Below are 20,058 nucleotides of genomic sequence, written 5' to 3' on the forward strand. Positions count from 1 at the left end.
ATAAACATGAAACGTCATTTATATTAATTCATACCATTTCATGAGGCATATACTTCTTTTATCATTAAATTAATATTAATAAAGAAATCATGGGTATTATGGATAGATTGCAGCTATACAAAGCAGTATGCCTCCTGCTTTACTGCACTCCAAGTTGCTCAGTGACTGCAATATGCAGGTGACAGCAATTAGCAGCAGATGACAGAAGCACTTTGAATTTGTACCAGATGGTAGCTAAGGGTCATTGGAAGCTAGCAGACCTTCCACAAGGAAACTGTTGTGCAGTACAACTATAAAACACTTCAGTACTTAGAAATAAATTATTCAGGTTCTCAAAGAAAACTGGAAGGTCAAAATAGAATATAAAATATTATGCAAGGCATTAAAAGCTCACCTAGTGTTTACAGAATTAAATACATTTAAAAATAAAACAGTGCACACAGAGCATATCTTAGCCTCACAATGGGGAGAGTCATTACAGAACTAGTAGGAACATCAGCTAATGTATCTGCTAAACAATTCAAACCTGTGTCCCAAAGGAGGGGAAACATAAACACGCTTCTTCTTCAGTGCATGAATAAGATACTGGCTGAATACATGCTTCAATGCAAGAGGAAAAAAAGGCCAGGGGAATATTCATACGTGGAATACAACACTTAAATGGACGCCCCTCCACACTTCTGCTGTGCCCTCAAATGTACTGTTTCACAGCTCAAACACAATTAGGTGTATCTCATTTGCAAAAATTAATTCCTACAACCTCCAAATTTATAAATACACACAAATTTGCTTTGATTTTTTTAGCTGCAAATCAAGAGTGAGATCCCCTTAGACGAAGCACAGTGCTGCACCAGGTACTGCATGAACTACCTCAACAAGCCATGGAAAGATAAATTGATTTGAGCATAAAGGATCAAATAATGATACTTGATACAAGTAATGGCACCTAATGATACAAGTAATAGCTGAAACAAAACCCCAAAAGTGAGAATAAGATGTGGACATTGAGCCAGAGAACCTTTGGGAATTTCAAAATATGTATAGATAAGGTCAATGAAATGGCTACTCAGCTGCTTATGGGGGAATTTCTTCTTGTGCATAAAACTGTTAAAAAATCAACAATGCATTCACAAGTTGGAGCCAACAACTTGATAGCAGAGCAGATGAAAGACACATAAGTTGTGATAAAAGTAGCTTTAAAAGGAAGGTGGCAGGGCTGGATAGACTAAGGAGGAAGGAACCCATGGAAAGATGCAGGTAAGAGCTGAAGAGGTGAACCAGGATCATCATCTTTTATCATCACAATATGAGTGCACACTAACCAAGACAGCGTTTTTCAAGGTAAAAAAATTGTGACAGATTATTTGATATTTTCATCTGATCAAAGCCTTAAACTTTCTTCTTCACAAATGTACTACTTTGTCAGAGAAAAAAAATGAGCATGTGTAAGACGTGCAAAGAGAAGAAAGAAGGAAAGAGAGGGAGGGAGATGAAAGAGAGAGAAAGAAAGAGAGAGAGAGAGAGAGAGAGAGAGGAAGAGAAGAAGAGAGGAAGGGAGAGAGGAAGGGAGGGAGGGAGGGAGGGAGGGAAGTAGGTGGACCTAGTAAAAGTATTAGACCAGAGTAATAGGGTGGGGAAGCAGAACAAGGCAAGGGGGAAGGTAGTCAGAAGAAAGATATATTGAATACAAAGCACTGGTGCTGGCTGAATATCTTCCAGAGACCATACATATAGTAGGGAATCACAACTAACTGAATCAAAAAGTTTTTCAACAGTTCTTTCAAAAAACCCAAAATAAACAACTGTCCAAGCGCTGTCAAACTTAGACTAGAAGAAGAGCTCTATGTGATAAGCAAAACAAACAAAAAAAACCCCCCAAAAAAAGCCTATCCCTCAAACCCAGTAGGCATCAGTAAGAATCTTATTTTCTTTCTTGAGTTGAGTCACAAGTCATCTATCTTTGCTTTTACAAAAGAAAATATTTGAGTGGATTCCTTGGAGACTACGAGATTAAGAAAAGATTCCACAATGTCTCCAAATCATAAGAGAAATGAAACTGAACGCTGTTTTGTATAAACAGTATTTTGGGATACATTCCAAAAGATATGATGGGAAGGAAATAAGCTTTAAGAATATGAAGAGCAATCCACTATTTACAAACTAATCCACAATCTAAACCACATTATTTTCATCTGGTACAAGTTGGAATGCTGATTTTAATGCTCAGTGTATCCACAGGATTGCTCTCTGAACTGAGGTAAAAAAGAAGGGCAAAGACTATTAAGATTATGACAAGCTTGTTACTTCAAGCATCAAACACAACTCAGTAAATTATTCTAGTTATGATCACTATGTTCAGCCTACACCAAAACAAATACTATGTTCTGATATGGAGAGAACTTTCCCTCTAGATATTCATCTCTGTAAACTAAGATTTCAGGTCATGTGAATCATGATGGTTTCTGAGCCTCCACTAATTAGAGAAATACATGAGACTTCAGTTGCATGAATTACTGAGTCACATAAAAACCTCAAAAGATGCTTTTTTATACTTGCTCCACACAAAGAGAAGGCTATCCAATAATAAGAGTAAATAATAATTAATGCTTGTAAGCATCCAAATAGAAGTTTTGAAAATTGGATGAGCATCTATTCTAAGAATGCTCTGCAGGTCTTAAACATCTTAGTTTCTGACATTTGGGACATCCCTCTTTCATAATAATTGTAAAAAATAATAATCAATATACTTTCAACTTACCCATCACTAAAACCAATATCTCTATCATTTCTTATAGAGTTCCTTTCCATATTAGAAAAAATTAAGCTTATTCAGAAAAATATGAAAATAATTGCAGAAATAATGAAAATTATGCAAAAGACATTATATAGGCTTTTCCTAATAACAACTAGAGTTCATAAGGACCTCAGGCACACCTGACTTTCTACACAGTTGCAGCATCAAGTTTTTGGAACTATATATCAAAGAAATGTGTTTGCATGCATCTTAACTAAGGAAAAAATAATTTCAAAAATAAGGTTTCAGATTTCCTATAAAATACACACAATAAAGAAAAAAACAACAACAAAAAAGTGCTGACTGTGGTACAATTGTTCTTATTAACAAACACCAAGTGCACAGAACAAAACCCTAATGTAGGCTGCATAGCAGCCTCCTTCCACAGCATCAGTATTTTAGTTGCCACCACTTTGGCTTGCTCACAGCCAGCAAGGCCTTGCAGGCAGAGCCTTCTGAAAATGGTGCAGTACTAAGCCATGGGATGAGGTTCCAAGAACCCTCTGAGAGGCCGTGCCCTTTGCCCCTACCCTCATCTCCCAGCAGCTGCATTTTGCCAAGGGCATGATTAAATTCTGAATGGCAACAAAGCCATAAGGAGCAATGCAAAGGTAAACGCAAACTCCTTCAGCTGATGAGCAGCAGTGGAGGCAGCAGCTGAGAGAAAACAGCCATCAGAGTCTGCTTCTTTGAGAGCTTACTGGGATACTCCAGTAACCCAAATGTGCAGGGAATCTCCCTTTTGCACTGTCTCCTGCAGAATGACAACATTTAAAATTATTTCTTTATTTTACCATAAATCATTAATTTTAGCTTAGATTGTTCCAGGTAAAATACATGTAATTTCTGGTGAATAAGCTAAATAGCATGCTGTTGCTATTCCATAACTTGATCCTTTTTAAGAATTGTTCTGACTATTTTGTGAGGTTAATCTATTTTAATAGATTTATAGATTACTTTAGAAATGGTGTATTCCACCACTGATCCTTCCTTAAACATCAGTGTAAAATGACATTGAACTACCGAGACAAATTGTAACCTACATATGTTCTAAAAACACTAAGGTAACAAAACCCAAGCAACTTTTTCATGGGAGTCTCCAAAATGGGAAGAGAGATATCACAGAACATCAAGTAACATTCTTGATGAGAATCTCCAGAATTTAGGACTCCAAGTTAGACATGGTTTGTGTCTTGCCATCAACATTCTGGCATATATCAATTTTTATCCTTCTACAGATTTGCAATAGGGAATAAATTTAACACTGTAGGAATTTTACAGCTGTGAATAAATTACATGGCTTTGCAAAATCGGTGCTAGAGTTTGGCATGAACTCTAAAGTACACAGTAAACTCAGGAGTATACCCAGAGTACAGTGAGAATTCTCTCCCATTACTGAAGGGCCATTCCCTCACTTGTTCTGTATATTGTTGTATACCAATGAGTTATTTAGAACTAAACTCTGTAAACAAAAAGTGGCACCAGCTGAAAAAGGACAGTGATTCAACATCCATGTCCCAAGCAGCAGCACCCTAACACAGGACAGCCAAGCTCCTCAGCCTGGTCCTTGAGCAGCACTCAGGCTGAGTGCCTCAGGCAGCACACAGCAACACAGTGCGCCACACAACTTTCAAGCAGCCAGAAAAGACCTACCATGTGCCTAGGTATAGCAATTGCATGATATGTTTAGTTGTTGGTTCCAGAACAAATAAGAAATTAGGGCATAGGTTATTCTGCAACTTTAACTTGTGAATTGATAGCAGGCCACATCATGGAACAACTTCTCTAGCTTAGGGATAAAACAGCGAAGTAGATAAGCAAGTGATGATCTAATTATTTTAAGATGCCAAAGAAAAGACATGAGGATCAGCTTTAAGGCTACAGGCATCACGTACATACAAACATATATATATCATATATACACAAACCCAAAATTAGTGGATTTTGAAACCTAAGAGTACTGTAAAAAACATTCAGCTAGGTTGGATGAGAAATGAAGTTGAAGACCTTAAACTGACCACTCTCAGCTCCTGCTTCTTTTGTGGCTCTTCTGCTTTCCCCCACCCCACCTCCTTTATCTCTCATGCCTCAGTTTCCCATTTGTAGTATTACCATTTTATTTCTTTAGAGGAGAACAATGTAAATAAGAAGAGAACAAAAATATATACACCATTACTCAAAAAGCATTGCTAATGGGGATAAAAAGTGCCCCACCAAGTCTCTGAAAAGAAGCAGCATGCTGTAAATAAGATTCATGAGTGTACAAAACACCCCGACTCAACAGACTGCATGAAATTATTTTTATCCACATATACACTCATGGAAGTCAATCAAGTCTTCCAGTCTTATTGTTTTCTTATTGTCTTAAAATCATGGTATAAAACTAGCATTCTTCCAGTTTTCTAAATATCAAAGAAAATTTAAAACCTCAGCTCCTTTATGTGGAATCATGCTTTTTCCATACTAGTCATCTAAGGATTGAAATTCCCACTTGACACTCTTGCTATTTCAGTTAATGGTGTTAAAGATAATTATAGTAGGTAGATGTTCTCTCTGTCTCAGAGTAAAGGACACACAAATTTTGTCTTCGGTTTGCTAAAACACTGCTGACTGCTTCCAAGCATTAACATTCCTACATTCTAATTTTGGAACAATAAAGGTGCCTTCTCTGCCATTTAGCCCTTTCTTTCCAAACTTTTAAAGAAAAGTACCTTTTGTCTTCCTCCTTACCCAACACAGTTCCATCCCTCTTGCTGAGGGACACCAGGCTCTTCAAGGTGCTACTCTCCTTCCTTTGCTCAGAGATGAAAGCACATGGAGAGAAAAGCATCAACAACACCACATGATATGCATTTCCCTGTGGCCTGATCCCACAAATTATCCCGTACACCAAGAAAAGGAGTCTCATACTTCATGGGAAGCTGGTAGTTAATCACTTCCTTGGACAGAAGCTCTGTGTCAGGGGACAAACTAAGCATGTCACTACATATTACCTGTAGGTGACAGCTTTCTCAGTTTTATCCAATACAAAGAGAAGTTTTTAGGAGGATTAACTACAGCAGACTATACTCCAATACAAAGTGCTGCATAAACATTTTTCTTATAAATCCCTAACATTTGCCATGAAGAGCCATGTAACAGTTTTCACTGTTCTACTCTAACCCTGACCCTTCAGACATACAGCCAGAGAAAGTCATTCTTCTAAGACAGACTATGAACATGAAATTCTCAATTTAGTAAAAAAAATACGCAAGTGAAATTACTGGGCTCTCGCTCAACAATGTAGCAGCAGGATAAAGTGAATGCCCTTATGAAGCCCAGAACAGAAATGCAAATAGGACTTAGAAATGTCAGCCTTTGGGGTAGAAGAGACAAGAATGGCTTACTAATGCCACTAACAAGATGCTGGACAACCAAATTTATTGCTGTTCAAAAAAATGTGTCAAGGCAGAAGAAGCATTTATTTTGAATATTGAAATAGCTATGCTGAAGTGGCATGAGTTTCTGGGACAACATGAATCTACCACATGAAGCCACTCCATTTCACTCCAAATAAAGAATTGGAGGGAGGATATTCTTTTTTTTAGCAAATATTTTTCAAAAATCATCCTCATTAAAAATGGAGAATGAGCATAGATAAAAGCCTTTTAAACACAGAGAAGTAAATTTGGTCACAAAAAACCAGAAAGAGATGTTTGGGAGGAGAGAAAGAATGAGAGACTGAGAGAGAGAGAGAGAGTAGTAAGGTGATTTTGCCTCAGTTTACCAGAATAGCAAGGCCATTTTCAAATAACCAAGGGGAACATATACACACAAAAAGAAAAAAAACCCAACCACCCTTTTGAGATTTTCGTATGTTAAAAAAACCAAATCAAAACAGCAAACAAGCAACAAAAGCAGGAACCACAAGAGTAGTTAGCTTTCAGGCTAGTTAAGAATTAGGGTAAAAACAATATTACTATTTTGATGAACACTGAATGGTTACTATGAAGTTTTACTTCTGATGTTAAAATTTAACAGCAGATGTAAAATTCCATAAAATAAGGGGGAAGAAAAAGTGTTTTGAATGCTGCTTTTAAGGATTAGCAACATTAAAACTATTTTTATACTAATCTGAAGCACACTAGGCAGATTACATGCTGTAGCTCCTTTAGAGAGGCTACTGGTTTCTCAGTAGTTCCATTTAAGATAATTTCTACTAATTTTGATGCATTACTGTGTACATTCTGGGTGTATATATATTGCAAACTTCAAGAAATTTTAACGTTTCAATCTTAGTACACAAAATACATTTCCATCTCCTGCCAAGGATACTGTGGTTTTTTAACTTCACCCCCAAAATCTGTTTCTATTGATGGAAACAAGTCACATTTGCAGAAGGGTAGCACCAACAGTCTTGTTTTCTATGAAGACTAAAGCTGCAAAGGCAACTCTGAATTAAGATAACAAAAAACTGTTCTGCACTTTAAAGAAGAATGAGAGCACTGCAAAATGCCAGACAAAATAAATAAATAACCTTAGTTTGTTAATTTCCCTCTTGGTTAATTAACACCTATAAATGACCTTTAGCATTGACAAGTCCAACTTCATCCAGAAAGCCAAGGTTTAAGAATATCTATCCAAATAGGATTGATTACTGATTACAGCATTGTGAGGAGCACAATTCAATCTGATTTTTTTTTTTTCCTTTAAAGACTGGAACTGCATTCCTGAGTAAGCTGATGTGACTGCCAATGAGGTAAAATGCAGACAGTCATTACACTATAATGTTGATGTTACTACTTCCACATTTATCTGAAGCGCAGAACATATATCATTTTAGACTGAAATTAAACCTTGCCAGAAATAATTTTTCTTTATATTGTTGGAATTAAAAACATATTGAATTGATCCATTAAGAAAATTCTACACTCTCTATCTTTGTGTTTTTCAGACTGTGTTTGCATCCTTAGGCAATGAAACAATTTTTACAATTGTAATAAAACAAGTAAGCGTTGACTTTAAGTTAAGAAAATTGTTGCTTGAATGACTAAATACTTCAGCAAACACAATAAATCCTTCTAAGTTTAACATACAGATAAATCCCATGCTTGAACAGGTACATAAATTTCACAATTTTTCATATCCAAGTTTTCCGAAACTTATTTCAGTTTTAGTCTTTTGCTGAGCATTTATAGAGCATGTCTGCATATTTAAATTTTAATATTGGTTCATTCAAAAAGCATCTAGTGTTAAGAAGGCAAATTAAAAATCTATCATTAGAAAAAACAAATTTATAATATGAAGTACAGCAGTAATATTATTCTCCAGCAAAAAATACAGCTGTAGCACCTATTTGTATTTCAATTAAGAGAGTACTGATAAAAGAGTCAGGCCCATGAATTTCTTGCTTATTTCTGGACATATGAGTTTCAGTTTGACAGAGTAATTTGGGAATCAATGATCTCAGTGTTTGCTTTCCCCCAGAGAAAGAAGACACCAGCATTACTGAACTATGTTCCCAACAAGAGTGTATCAACACATTGTACAGGAAAATCTCTAAAATGTTATTTTTATTTTCTTCAAAGAGCAGCAGAGAGAGACAATGTGCCATTTAAAACTGGTTTCGAACAGTATTTCAAACAATGCTTTCCTAAAGCAGAACAGGCTACAGACTTATTTCCTCTCAAGTTTGCAACAATAGCAAAACTGATCAATTTAATTTTAATTTTGTTTCAGCAAGTTGTATGCTAACTTCTTTCTTAAATGTTCAAATCTTTAATCTCTTAAATGTAATACATCTTCTACTCTCAAAGATTATTTTAGACTCCCTCTGCCCTCCTTTTGGGTCCTAATGCTACATACCCCAGCTAACATGTAACCATTATTTTCAAGCCTGAGAAAACACAGGACGATCCCTGAATACACAGAGGAGGAATGAACTGAGTACTGTTTGTCTACCTTCCACATGGTTAGCTAGCACAAAATATTACCTACAGATAGCAAGTGTCTCATCATACAGAGGTATGCAAACCAATCTCATCCCATGGCAGAAGATGAAGAGAAAATAAGATGCAGACTGCAAATAAAGGTACAGTAAAACTACATCTTAAAAACGAGGACAAACTATTTTTTACAATGCAGTACTCCATTTTATCACTTACTCAGCTGTGAGAGTTCTAAGAGTTTTCCTGTTTTCAGTTCCCAAATTCATCCTTACTGGCCATGTTAACTGTTGGTTACGTCTTTAAACATGGTTGTTCAGTTCACAGTGACAAAATCTCCACGCCAATATTATTGTTGAAATAGTCACATACAAAAAATTTAACATTTACTAAAAGCCTAATACATCCCCAGAATGTGTTGAATTTAGGTAATGCATGCTACACTGATGCATACTTCCCTATCAGTTTGCTACATTAAATAATTTCATTTTAAACACATGTGCAAATCATTTATTAGGGAGAAGTAGTTCAGAATTCTTGAGAGAAAGATTCTATTACTAAAGGGCTCATCTTTGTATCAGGTAGAAGAGAAAATAACCATACACCACAAAGATTCTGGTTCCATTTTACTCTATTATTTTAAAAAGCATGTTACAAAGATTAAAATAATAAAAGGCCATCTTAATCCTCATAATGGTACATATCACCTGTCTCTGTCAATGAGACATTTAAAAGCATCTCTTTATTAGAAACACAAATCAATACACTCAGGGGACTGCAATAACTGCTTCAAGCAATTTGTATTATCATTTCACTCTTGATGTTCCTACTCAGAGCAACTTATTATGAATGGCGTGAAAATGGTAACCTGTCACTGATGATTTTTTTTCTAAACCTCTTGCAATAATTTTTTTCTTTCTTAATATAATTATCTTCTTACTAAACACAGGGCTGTAAGGTACAGCCCACAGCTGAAGTTCTATTTCTTTCAAATTGAGAGTGCTCCCCAACTTACATTAGAAACATTACTGATTAAGTGAAGAGCTATTTGCTTTGTTTAGACCTCAAAGAATCTTGTACAGAGGGAAGCACTGAAACCTCTGGTATCTTCTTGACAGAAAAATCTCTTGAAAATGTTTTAATTGCTTGCAAAAATGCCTGAAAGAGTCCTCTGGGTAGTGACTGGAACATCTTGTTCTACCACCACTGGTAGCCTGAATAAACTTTAGTATTCTGTTATAAACTTAAAACACTCCTTAAAACTACTGTCTACCTTTAGCCAAATACTGTACAGTAAAATAATCTGGGAGAAGTGAAAATTAATATTTAGCTGTGAGACAGTATTATAAAGGTCTGAAGAGGAACACTGATACTTCAAAGGCAAATGCCCACATTACCACCTGTAACACTCCTAGCTAAAGGAAAAATAATTTTACTTTCAGGAGACTGTGGCAGACTGTACCAAAATTCAAGGCAGCAGCACACATGAAACATACCACAGCAAAAGCTTTTAGATTTTTGGGTTTAGGTACATCTCTTTTTAAGTTTTCTGAGAACAGAATCTGGTAATTCCAGAGTAAGACTAACTTACCTTATTTTTTGGATTGGATGTGTTCATTACACTTCGTGTTTCCTTTCCTGTGTAAATAACAACACCAATTACAGTTCCTGAAAAACAAACAAAACCCCAGAGGTGTCAGGTAAATGAGAGAAGATGTTCCCAAATTAAAACTTGCATTAATTTAGTTCCTTAAATAAATCAATTGCCTGAAAAAACCCCAACATTTCTGCATAACACTGTGAGTGCTGATTTTCAGAACGTAAAACAAAGAATTATATTAACTTCCGCAATAAACATCTGTAAAGATGACAACATATTTTCCTTCTTTTTTATGGAAACAATACTTCCAATGGAGCTGGTTAGAAACTTGTATTTGAACTTAAAATTTCCTCCAGCTGTTTTCAGAAGTTAGGACAGCATAAATAACTGCAGAGTGAATAAAAAATGAGTAAAGTGGTGCTGAACACATCACACATCAATTGCCTGCTACCTCTGCCATCTATAATGAAGTAAAATCTGGTTCAGCCAATTAATTACTTTGATAGTGTGTTATACAGAAATATTATCTTCATTAGCTTATAGACACTTTAATTTTTTTATTATTTTTAGCCAATTTTTGCAGCATGGTATAGGAAAATCTGGCTTCAGCATCACTAATAAATTTTTACATTAAAAAAATTAATTCTATTACTAATATGTTATATAATACTTTCTAGCATAAAAAACTCCCCTTATTTCTATTACTTCATCAGGTAACCTGAAATGGTTTTATGGCAGTACAACCAATAACGTGATTTTTTTGGGGGTCACTATGATATGAAGAAATAATAAACATAACTATTCAAAAACTGCATACTCAGAAAACCTTTTAAAAAAGTAGAAGTATTACATATTTGTCTGACGTTAACCTAATTTGTCTTTGACAATTAGAACTCCATATAAGATCTGCTATCACTACTCTTGTAGTGTAACGGGTTGTAAAAAATTGAAGAAACTCCCAAAGACAAAAATAATGATAGTGAGAGATGTTTGCATTAAAGATGTCTGCATTTACTCAAAAATAAGAATGTATCCTGGTTTAACCCCAGGCAAGTAAGTTTTATGCAGCTGTTCACTCACTTCCTCCCCAGAGCACCAACGACAAGGATGGTGAGGAGGATAAGGAAAAAAAAATTGAAAAGAAAACAAACCAACAAAACCAAAAAAATCTCATCACAACTCACGGATCGAGATAAGAATGGTTTAATGATTGAAACGAAGTAAACATAACAACAATAGTAGAAATACCTGTGATAAAATTATAAATATTGAAATAAAGAGGAAAAACCCCCAAAAACAAAAACTAACCAACCAAACACCAAATCCCACCCCCCCAAAAAGAAAACAAAGACCCAAGTGAAACAAGTGATGCATAGTACCATTGCTCATGCCCACTGATCAATGCCCAGGCCACCCCAGAATTCCTCCAATAGTCACTAATCCATTATTTCTAAGCCCTTTCTACTGCCTCCAAGCAATGGCCACATATCCCTTTGGGGCACTTTATTTTGGAGTGATGCTGAGCTGACCTGTGTCCAATAGTCAGAACATATTGGACAATATGCTGTAGGGAATCTCCTCCTGCACACTCTAGCAACCTCTGCCTTCACAGGTATCTAGTTCAGTAGAAGCTGGGAGGACTCCACATTCCAGATGGCTCATTTCTACAAAGCTTTGCCTGGCTGCTGCAGCTCAGAAAAACAAACTGTCCTACTTGTCTCATATTTTGTTCCTTGAAAAGTTGGTTTCAAAGGTGAAAGTCAGATAAATTCCATCTTGATGACTGAACTTAGAGCAGAATTTGGTAGATTTGACTAGGCTGCTGCTTATAACTAGTCATTGATCTTAGATTTTAAACTTTCTGCCATCAGCACAGTATCAGCGATAACTAAGTGCTCCTTAAATCTGAAGCACATTGGTGCAGGGAACTTTATTTGTAGTTTCATTGCTGTCCCACAGTGGTTGCAGCAGGTACGGTTCTGGTATCCAATAACGAACTGAATTCAACCTGGGATTTCTGGAAGCACAGCTGTACCACAGGCCTCAGCTTACTGAAAGCACCGACTCCCGTATTATTGCGTAAGGGGCCTCTGCAAACTGGCTCTCCTACACTGGGCAATCCCTGATAGCTGTGGGTGAAGTGCTTAATGCTGGGGAGAGAAGTTAGCACTAGAACAAATGTGGGCCTAGAAAAAAAAGAGAAGCAGACTTGTGATAGCCAGGCATACTCTGAATCCCATGTGTGATGACACCAATTTTGCTATCTCCCAAGCATACATCTTCACTGTATGAACCATAGAAAAACCAGGGTGTGCTCAAATTAATTAAAGTCATAGGTAGGAGTTGGCAGAAAATACTGCTTTTGACAGCTGTGCATTTATATAAATTGTTCTGATTTTATCTAAAGTGACTTCACAAGACTGACATCTGCCAAAATGATGATGCAATTTCATTAATACAAATCTTCTCTTAATAGGTATCTCAGCAGGTTTCTCAGAAAGCTGCATTATCTTGTTCAGCATTTGAACCACACTAATCATTACCACAAGTGGAGAACAAAAAGCTAAAGTCCATACTGTAGTGGACCTTCTGAGGCTTTTTAAAATTTAACTGCTAACTGTCCTCTCTCCCTTTCTGAAATGAAATCTACTGAAGTTTTCAATAAGCACAAACACCACAGTCATTGATGCCACAAGCACAAAGCATCTGAAAGATAAGTAATTTAATTGAAGAAAACTTAGTGGTTTAAGTTACTTGCTTATATTTAGAAGTGTTTCTCCAGTGACAGTAGTTTTGCAAGTTTTCACTAACCAAAATTTCCTTTCCTTTAGGCACTGTTATTAATTCCACAGTGATAATACAAATATTAAGAATGACAGAGACTCTGTGCCTTACTGTTACTTTTAAAAAACCTGCTAGAACACGACTTGGAAGTGGATAAGTCAGAATATTTTTTCCTATCTCACTTATTAAAGAATAACTAAAGGACGACTGCATGCTTTGGACTTGAGAAAAAGGCTTTTGATTTCCATCCCTGCCAGAGGCTTCCAGTGTGATCCAGGCACATTAATCTTTGTCTTTTTTAGGGTTAGGATAAGCATCATACAGATGATCACCAGATATCTATCAGAGCTTTACAGCAAAGGGCAAAAAGCCCTGCAAATTTGGTATCAGTAGGAATCTCCATTTAGATATCTAAACTATCAGTTTTGAAACTGGGTATATATTTGGTGCAGTAAAATGGTTTTCCCTTCCCCCCTCCCATTTAGGTTATTATTCTTTTAAGGGGTAAAGAGACAAACTAAATCCAGGGAAAGTAAATGCCTTCCAAATGTACAAATTTGAGTAACCTCACTTTTCTGAACATTATATTTTGATATAAAAAATGACATGGAATAGTTTATTCTTGAGTTGTTTGGAATTACACAATTCTGTTGAATCAATTTTTTAGTTCCCAAAATTCATGAAGAAAACAAAAAAGTCTTAAATTATAGCAAATACTTTTCTTGTCACTTCTACTGTTCTAGCAATAGGTGCTTTTTTTTCTCTGTAGAATCCATTATTGTAGTATTCTGATATTCTCATGAGCTTTGGTAATCTGCGTTCAAGATGCAGTTGATAAGATTTCTTGAAACCGTTATACACTTAAATTTACTGTTACTGATCTGTGAAATAATTGATTTGTGGTCTCTCTCTTCTAGAATTGTCATGGCATCAGCAACCAGAGCTCAAATTTTCTGAGGTATTCCCCACATAATTCCCCAAACACTTTTGCCAGCCTAACCTTGACCCTCTGTATCACCTTGACAAATAGCAATGGCATCTATCCTGGAGATAGTGGGCTATCCTACCTGATGCAATGTGGTTTTTCTAATATGTCAAAGAGTACTATCAGGAAATTCAGCATCTATTAATCACTGGAGGAGAGCCCCTAACCCAAAAACTGTCCTGTACAAAACCATTTTAAAAATTAAATAAGGCTTTGTGTCTGCAACTCAGGTACATATTCCTTTCCTGGATGTCAGTGATGTAGCTCTCTCTGCTCCCGAGACTGACACCATCAGTCAGTAATATGTCAAGATAATAGTGCTAGGTTGACCCAGAACACTTTGTAGCAACTTACAAGGGGTTGGAAAGGGCCTAACAGGGTCCCAATGAGTCACACATTTGCTTGGCTTAGTAACAGATGCTGTCCAGGCTGCTTAGAGAGCACTGGAGGGAGCAGCCTTTCAAGCCAGACAGTATTAAAGACTGTCATACTGAAGAGTCTTAGGACAAATGAAGAGATACACAGGAAACATCGCAGGGCAGAACTCTACCCTCCACTGTCTGGACTCAGGCCTCAAATCCTTTCTTGAACCAAAGTGGAATAGTAATAGAATTATTAGGTTTGCATACAGATGTCATAGACTTTTGCAGTGAAAAATGTGTGTAACAGAACTGTGAACCTAGACAGTGACAACACTGAAATCAGATATAAGTGTGGGTGAAGGAGCTGTCTACAGAGTAGAAAAATGGCACACTTTCAAATACTACAAGCTGTTTATTCTTCTGTTTTAATGAAATCTTAGTGTCACTTATGTATAGAAGCTGTGCACAAGCATATTCTTCCACTAGATTTTTCAGATATAATTAAAGGCTGTGACTGATTATACCAGGGGAGAGAATGCAGAGGCACCTGCAAACTTGTGTAGGCAGAGTTCACCTTTGATATCCTTCCATGGCAGGTTTAAGCAAGTCAGCTTATGTATGTTTATAGTGCAGTCAGACAGTGACCAGCATTTTTATTAAGATTTTCAGTTGTCACAAATCTTTGAAATTCAATTATTAAATCTACTCTTAAAAAAAAAAACCCAGATAAATTTAATTAGCTCAGCATCAAGTGTTCTAACTTAGTTTTGTACATTCAACTTGGAAGTGAAGTGGAAACAACTGAATGATGCATCAGTTATCAACCAGATCTAGAGCATCTTAATTTTAACAATTTGCTAGATGCTTTACCTTATGGTCTTCCTCATGACTATATGCACAGTGCACCTCTAAGATCTTGTAAATGTCTTATAAGCAACAGACTGAAGGAAATAATTTCCTAGTTTTTGCTGAAGGGCTAATCCTATCAAATGCTAAAATTACATCCACACAGTTCCTGAGTAATGCTTAAGATCTGGATTTTTGGCCTATAGGACAATGAGTACTTACATGAGAGAAGCACATAACCATGGTATCAAATTGCAGTTAATACATGAAATTAGGTAAGTGAAATGAATGATATGCCAGAGGTTAGATATAATTAATGTCACAAAATCAGTTACTGAAGGAAATTATTTTTGTCTGGTACCTAAATTCAAGGTAACTTCTGTATGCACACCACAGCACAATTTTTAATTTCATGATCACATTATTTTTCCCTTCAGAAGGCATTGCAGTCTTGAAGAGACATTCAATATTCTTTACCTTGTATTGTTCAGTGAGTTTACCCTTAGTCTGCCTTAAAGTCTTATTCCACTATTAAAACTATGTCCCAACAAGAGAATTATCTTTTCCTATGTTTTTCCACTGTCATAATTAATAATGAGCTAAAGTCCTTCATAAATAATTAAACTTTCACAAGACCCCTCAGAAATAAAAAACTCAAACTTATGCTAAGGTATAAATTTTAGGGAGAACTGTTTCCATTAATATAGGTACCAAATTTAGATAGCAGATCAAGAGCAATCAGTCAATAGCTACACTTCTAAACAAAATCATCTACCATGGAAATGAAAACATGAACAGCTTTCAATTAAAATTCAAATATACTGACTCAGAATTAAAGAGTTTGCAAATGCATAGTCTTTGTTTTTAGTTTTCTTCCACACATAGATTTGAGGAAAAGGAAACTCAAACCAAGTTTATACAGTATTGAAATTTATAATTCATGAGAAGCATCTTTTTATCCAAAGTTAAAAACCTGAGGACAGCTTTAGGCATCATCCATTTGACCACAGTTTTAGAGTGGTAATTTTCCAGCAATAATTTTCCAGAGCAATCAAACCAAACAACACTAAGAATCAAAGATCATGACTGTCTTTTCAACACTTGGGAAGGGAGTGCTCAGTCACAGACTTCTTTTCTACCTCGTCAGAATTCATCTCTTCCCCACATCCTTCCAGCAGGCCCCTCACTGACGTGATCTCTTCATAGTAGGGACTAACTTTACAATTTAGCTGGAAATTTCTTTGGTTCCTTCCCATTTCTTGGCTGTTTCCAATTGTTCCAAATCGCCATCTTAAATCATAGCTCTCTTCAGAAATCATGCTCTCTCAGTTTCTTATTCTCAGTTGTCATGCAGAAGAATAACCACTGCCCTTCTGACTTTTCTTACATAGAGCAAAAATGAAAAAAAAAAAAATTCTGCTCTAAAAACCAAGAAGTTACAATGGCTTAAAGTCTGAATAGAGCATCTATGCTCTGTGGTATTAATGTGTACTCATTTATAATATCTAGGACATACATGAAACAGTAATAATATTTAGATCCCAATATTTTAAAATTACCTAACTTCAAAACTTATCTACTATTTCTGATTAAGACTTCGCCTAATAGAAGATACTAATCACAGAGTATACATAGAAGAAAAGCTCCTAAAAAACACAAAACTACCCTTGTTTTTCAGCACGGAAAAGCATCCACTATGATTGAACACAGCACCTTACAACTTATTTAATTAAATCAAAAAGGACAGTGATGTCAGTGGGCTACAAGGGACTGTAATACTGAAAGACCAAAATGGAAGTTAAGAAACCCCTAAAGCTATTAAGGAGGATTAAAAATGTATGAAAATATTTAGAGCAGCATGATAAAACCAACGGGAAGGCGGAAAAGCAACAGTTTAATAGCCTGGAAGATAAAAGTATTTTACAATGTGAAATATTAATGACTTTTGAAAAATAAGGATGCATTTCCTTGGAAGTATTTAGATACATTAGCAGCTTTGTATTGCAGCACTTACCCGAAGCAACAACAGTGCTTGCCCATAACGTATTTTCTATGCTTAGGCTTTCATGAACTGCAGGATCACTGTCTTCCTGTTAAAAATAAGAACAGCTAATAAGTGAATCGCCATTACAAGAAGTTAAGTACCATGTTATACCATCTGAATAACTGACGGGATGTATGAAATACTGACAGGATGCATGCATCTTTGTATCAATCACTGCATAATAGCTTTCATTGCACATACACAGATACAAAACACTGTCTAAAAAGAGAAATAAGGTTTGAAGTTCATATTACTTCTACCCAATCATTCTAAAAGAACTAGTCAAAAGTATTTTAAAAGTAACATATTCTTTTCTTCAGATGTATCAAACTGCAGAACACTATGTTACAACATGCAGTTAAGGTGAGTTACGAACACTAACTCCCAAAAATTTACACCCTGTTCTGTATTTAAATAATGTATAATTCTTACAGTAAGCTATGGTGATCATCATTTTGCACCTCATCAACATCATACAAACTTCAGGGAAAAATATTGCAACTTTTAAAATGAAACACAGGCTTGTATTATCTTACCACATGCTTACAAAATATATACTCCTTGGGAAAATACTTCCAATAGAAAGCTGCTTCCCTGATTACTTTAAACATCCCCTTTTTTTCCTCCCCTTTCTCCTCCCAAGCAATAATGATCTGAAGATTGTAAACAGACAATCTCTCATAATCAATTTGGAGCATGTACAGATTTGTTGCTCATTAGCAGCTGTGAAATGTGCTGTTTACAACTTTAGGAGGTAGGATAATCAAGTGTATTTGATCAAATTACAGATTGTAGCTAAATATTTTGCAAGAAAGGGGAGATGACTTATTTATCAAAGTATGCAATATATATATTGTCAATAATCAAAACCTATGCCCATTTTTCATCTCTATTTTGAAACAATTACCTAGCACAGGAAGAGCTGCACAAGAATTTCTGTTTATAAAAAAAGAAAAATCTCCAATTAAACACATAACTTTTTGTGCATAGATCAAGAGATCCCAATATAGCAAGGAAACTATAGTTCTTACTCTCCTAAGCGAGGAAAAATTGTTGTTTAAAAGGCATGGTGAACCATTCTGTCAAAAACAGAGGGGAAGAGAGGGAGGATATGGAATTAGCCCTAAGAAGAAAACCACCAATTTTGAATCAAGACTTGTATTCTGACAATCTTGGGATTAGCACAGTTGGTTAGGGCAGGGTGCTAATTATGCCAAGTTTATGGTTTCAATCCCCATTATGAGTCACTCACTAAGATTTAGACTTGATGATTGTTGTGGGTCCCTTACAATTCAGAATATTCTGTGAAAAATCATTAATGCTCTATAAGATTAGGCTTAAATTAAGAAAGAAGGAGAATTATTTGATTCTCACCTTAGGAATTAATACTGCAAGAATTATTTGTTATACTCCTACATCTTAATGCTTAGATACCTGGTTTGATTTACAATTGTTCTCAAATTATTTGGCTTCTGTGATTATTTCTTGTGTTTATTCCAAACAGAAAGCAAAAAGAACTGGATAATGTTCAAACAGAGCAATAAGGAAGGTCAACATGTCTACCACACTAGATACGACTAAATAAACCTGGCTTCTAATGGAGAATATGACAGACATCTATGAAACAAGCACCTAAAAAGGGACGATAGATACTGCTTATTTTTACAAAAGAAGAAAGAAGTCATAAATAAAGTCAACAAAATTGAAAAACAGGCTATCATTCTTAAATATGTACTTAGTCTGCATAACTTCCTCCAATTTCAATATTAAAAGGTTACACACGTTCAAGGGTGAACTGGGTAAGTTTAGAGAAGGAAAATTCATTGCAAGTTACTTACAGAAAACAGCTCTAACTCAGGAAATTTTCCACATCTTGTGTTAAGAAAAAGGTGGCTCTTTTGAGGAGGAACTACTGTGTCCTTACTCTAGCTGTATTCTGCTTTCCAGCACTCTGCTTCTGACTGTTGTCAAGAACAGGATACTAAGCTAGGTAAATCCTTTGTTTTCCCTTATTTTTCAGTTAGCAGATTGTAAGACTGAGTTGTGAAACTCTTCCATATTACAAGAAGAAATCAAAAGCCCTGCAATTATTGTAGAGAGCTGACAACAGGGTTAGGAAAAAGTCACTTGTTCAATGTCTAACACTGCTACAAGATTTAGTGAAATACCTTGTTTTAGGTGATTCAAAATAGGAAAACATCAAATGAGCTCTCTCTCTTTCCACTCATGCTCATCCACAGAAGAGTCTGCCAATCCCTTATCTTCTGCTTATTTCATTATGATACCTTCATGTCATTATGCCCTCACCTAAAATTTTCAGCTTTCTTCAGTTCATTCCATTTCCAAAATATCACACCTTCCATGCCCAATCAGATGATGACTTACCCTTATTTTTCTTTTGTTCTAAGTTACTCAAATGAAAAATATAAGGTGCATTTAAGGGTTTAGCTCTTTCACACTATTTTTATTTGTACTTCTAGAGAGAGAGCAGGGATAGATGAAGCAGGGAAGGACAAGAACTGCAATTCCTGAGTGAGACCACACCTGTGTTAGAGATATTTCTGCAAATTTTCTGACACTAACAGAACAATGTATGTTTTGGGTTAAATGAAATCCATCACTCTCTCTCACAGCAGAAATTTGACATACAAGGGCTTCTTTGTCCAGCTGACAAAGTTTCCACTTAAGGTCTGCTGGGTTGAATTTCATTTGGCAGCTC

At 35.8% G+C, this 20,058-nt stretch overlaps 1 protein-coding gene across 2 annotated transcripts in view; it reads right to left on the bottom strand.

The window, feature by feature from the left end:
• Positions 1-20,058, bottom strand: part of ATP9B (ATPase phospholipid transporting 9B (putative)) — a 154,607-nt gene that overhangs the window by 59,717 nt on the left and 74,832 nt on the right. For both annotated transcript variants that reach the window (XM_064705159.1, XM_064705157.1), the window contains exons 10-11: positions 17,310-17,385; positions 10,310-10,386 (exon numbers count right to left, since the gene is read on the bottom strand). In XM_064705159.1, the coding sequence (XP_064561229.1) occupies positions 10,310-10,386; positions 17,310-17,385 (153 nt within the window). The remainder of the gene's footprint in view (positions 1-10,309; positions 10,387-17,309; positions 17,386-20,058) is intronic.

Source organism: Zonotrichia leucophrys, chromosome 2 (genome assembly GCF_028769735.1).
Source record: "Zonotrichia leucophrys gambelii isolate GWCS_2022_RI chromosome 2, RI_Zleu_2.0, whole genome shotgun sequence".
Lineage (NCBI taxonomy): Eukaryota > Metazoa > Chordata > Aves > Passeriformes > Passerellidae > Zonotrichia > Zonotrichia leucophrys.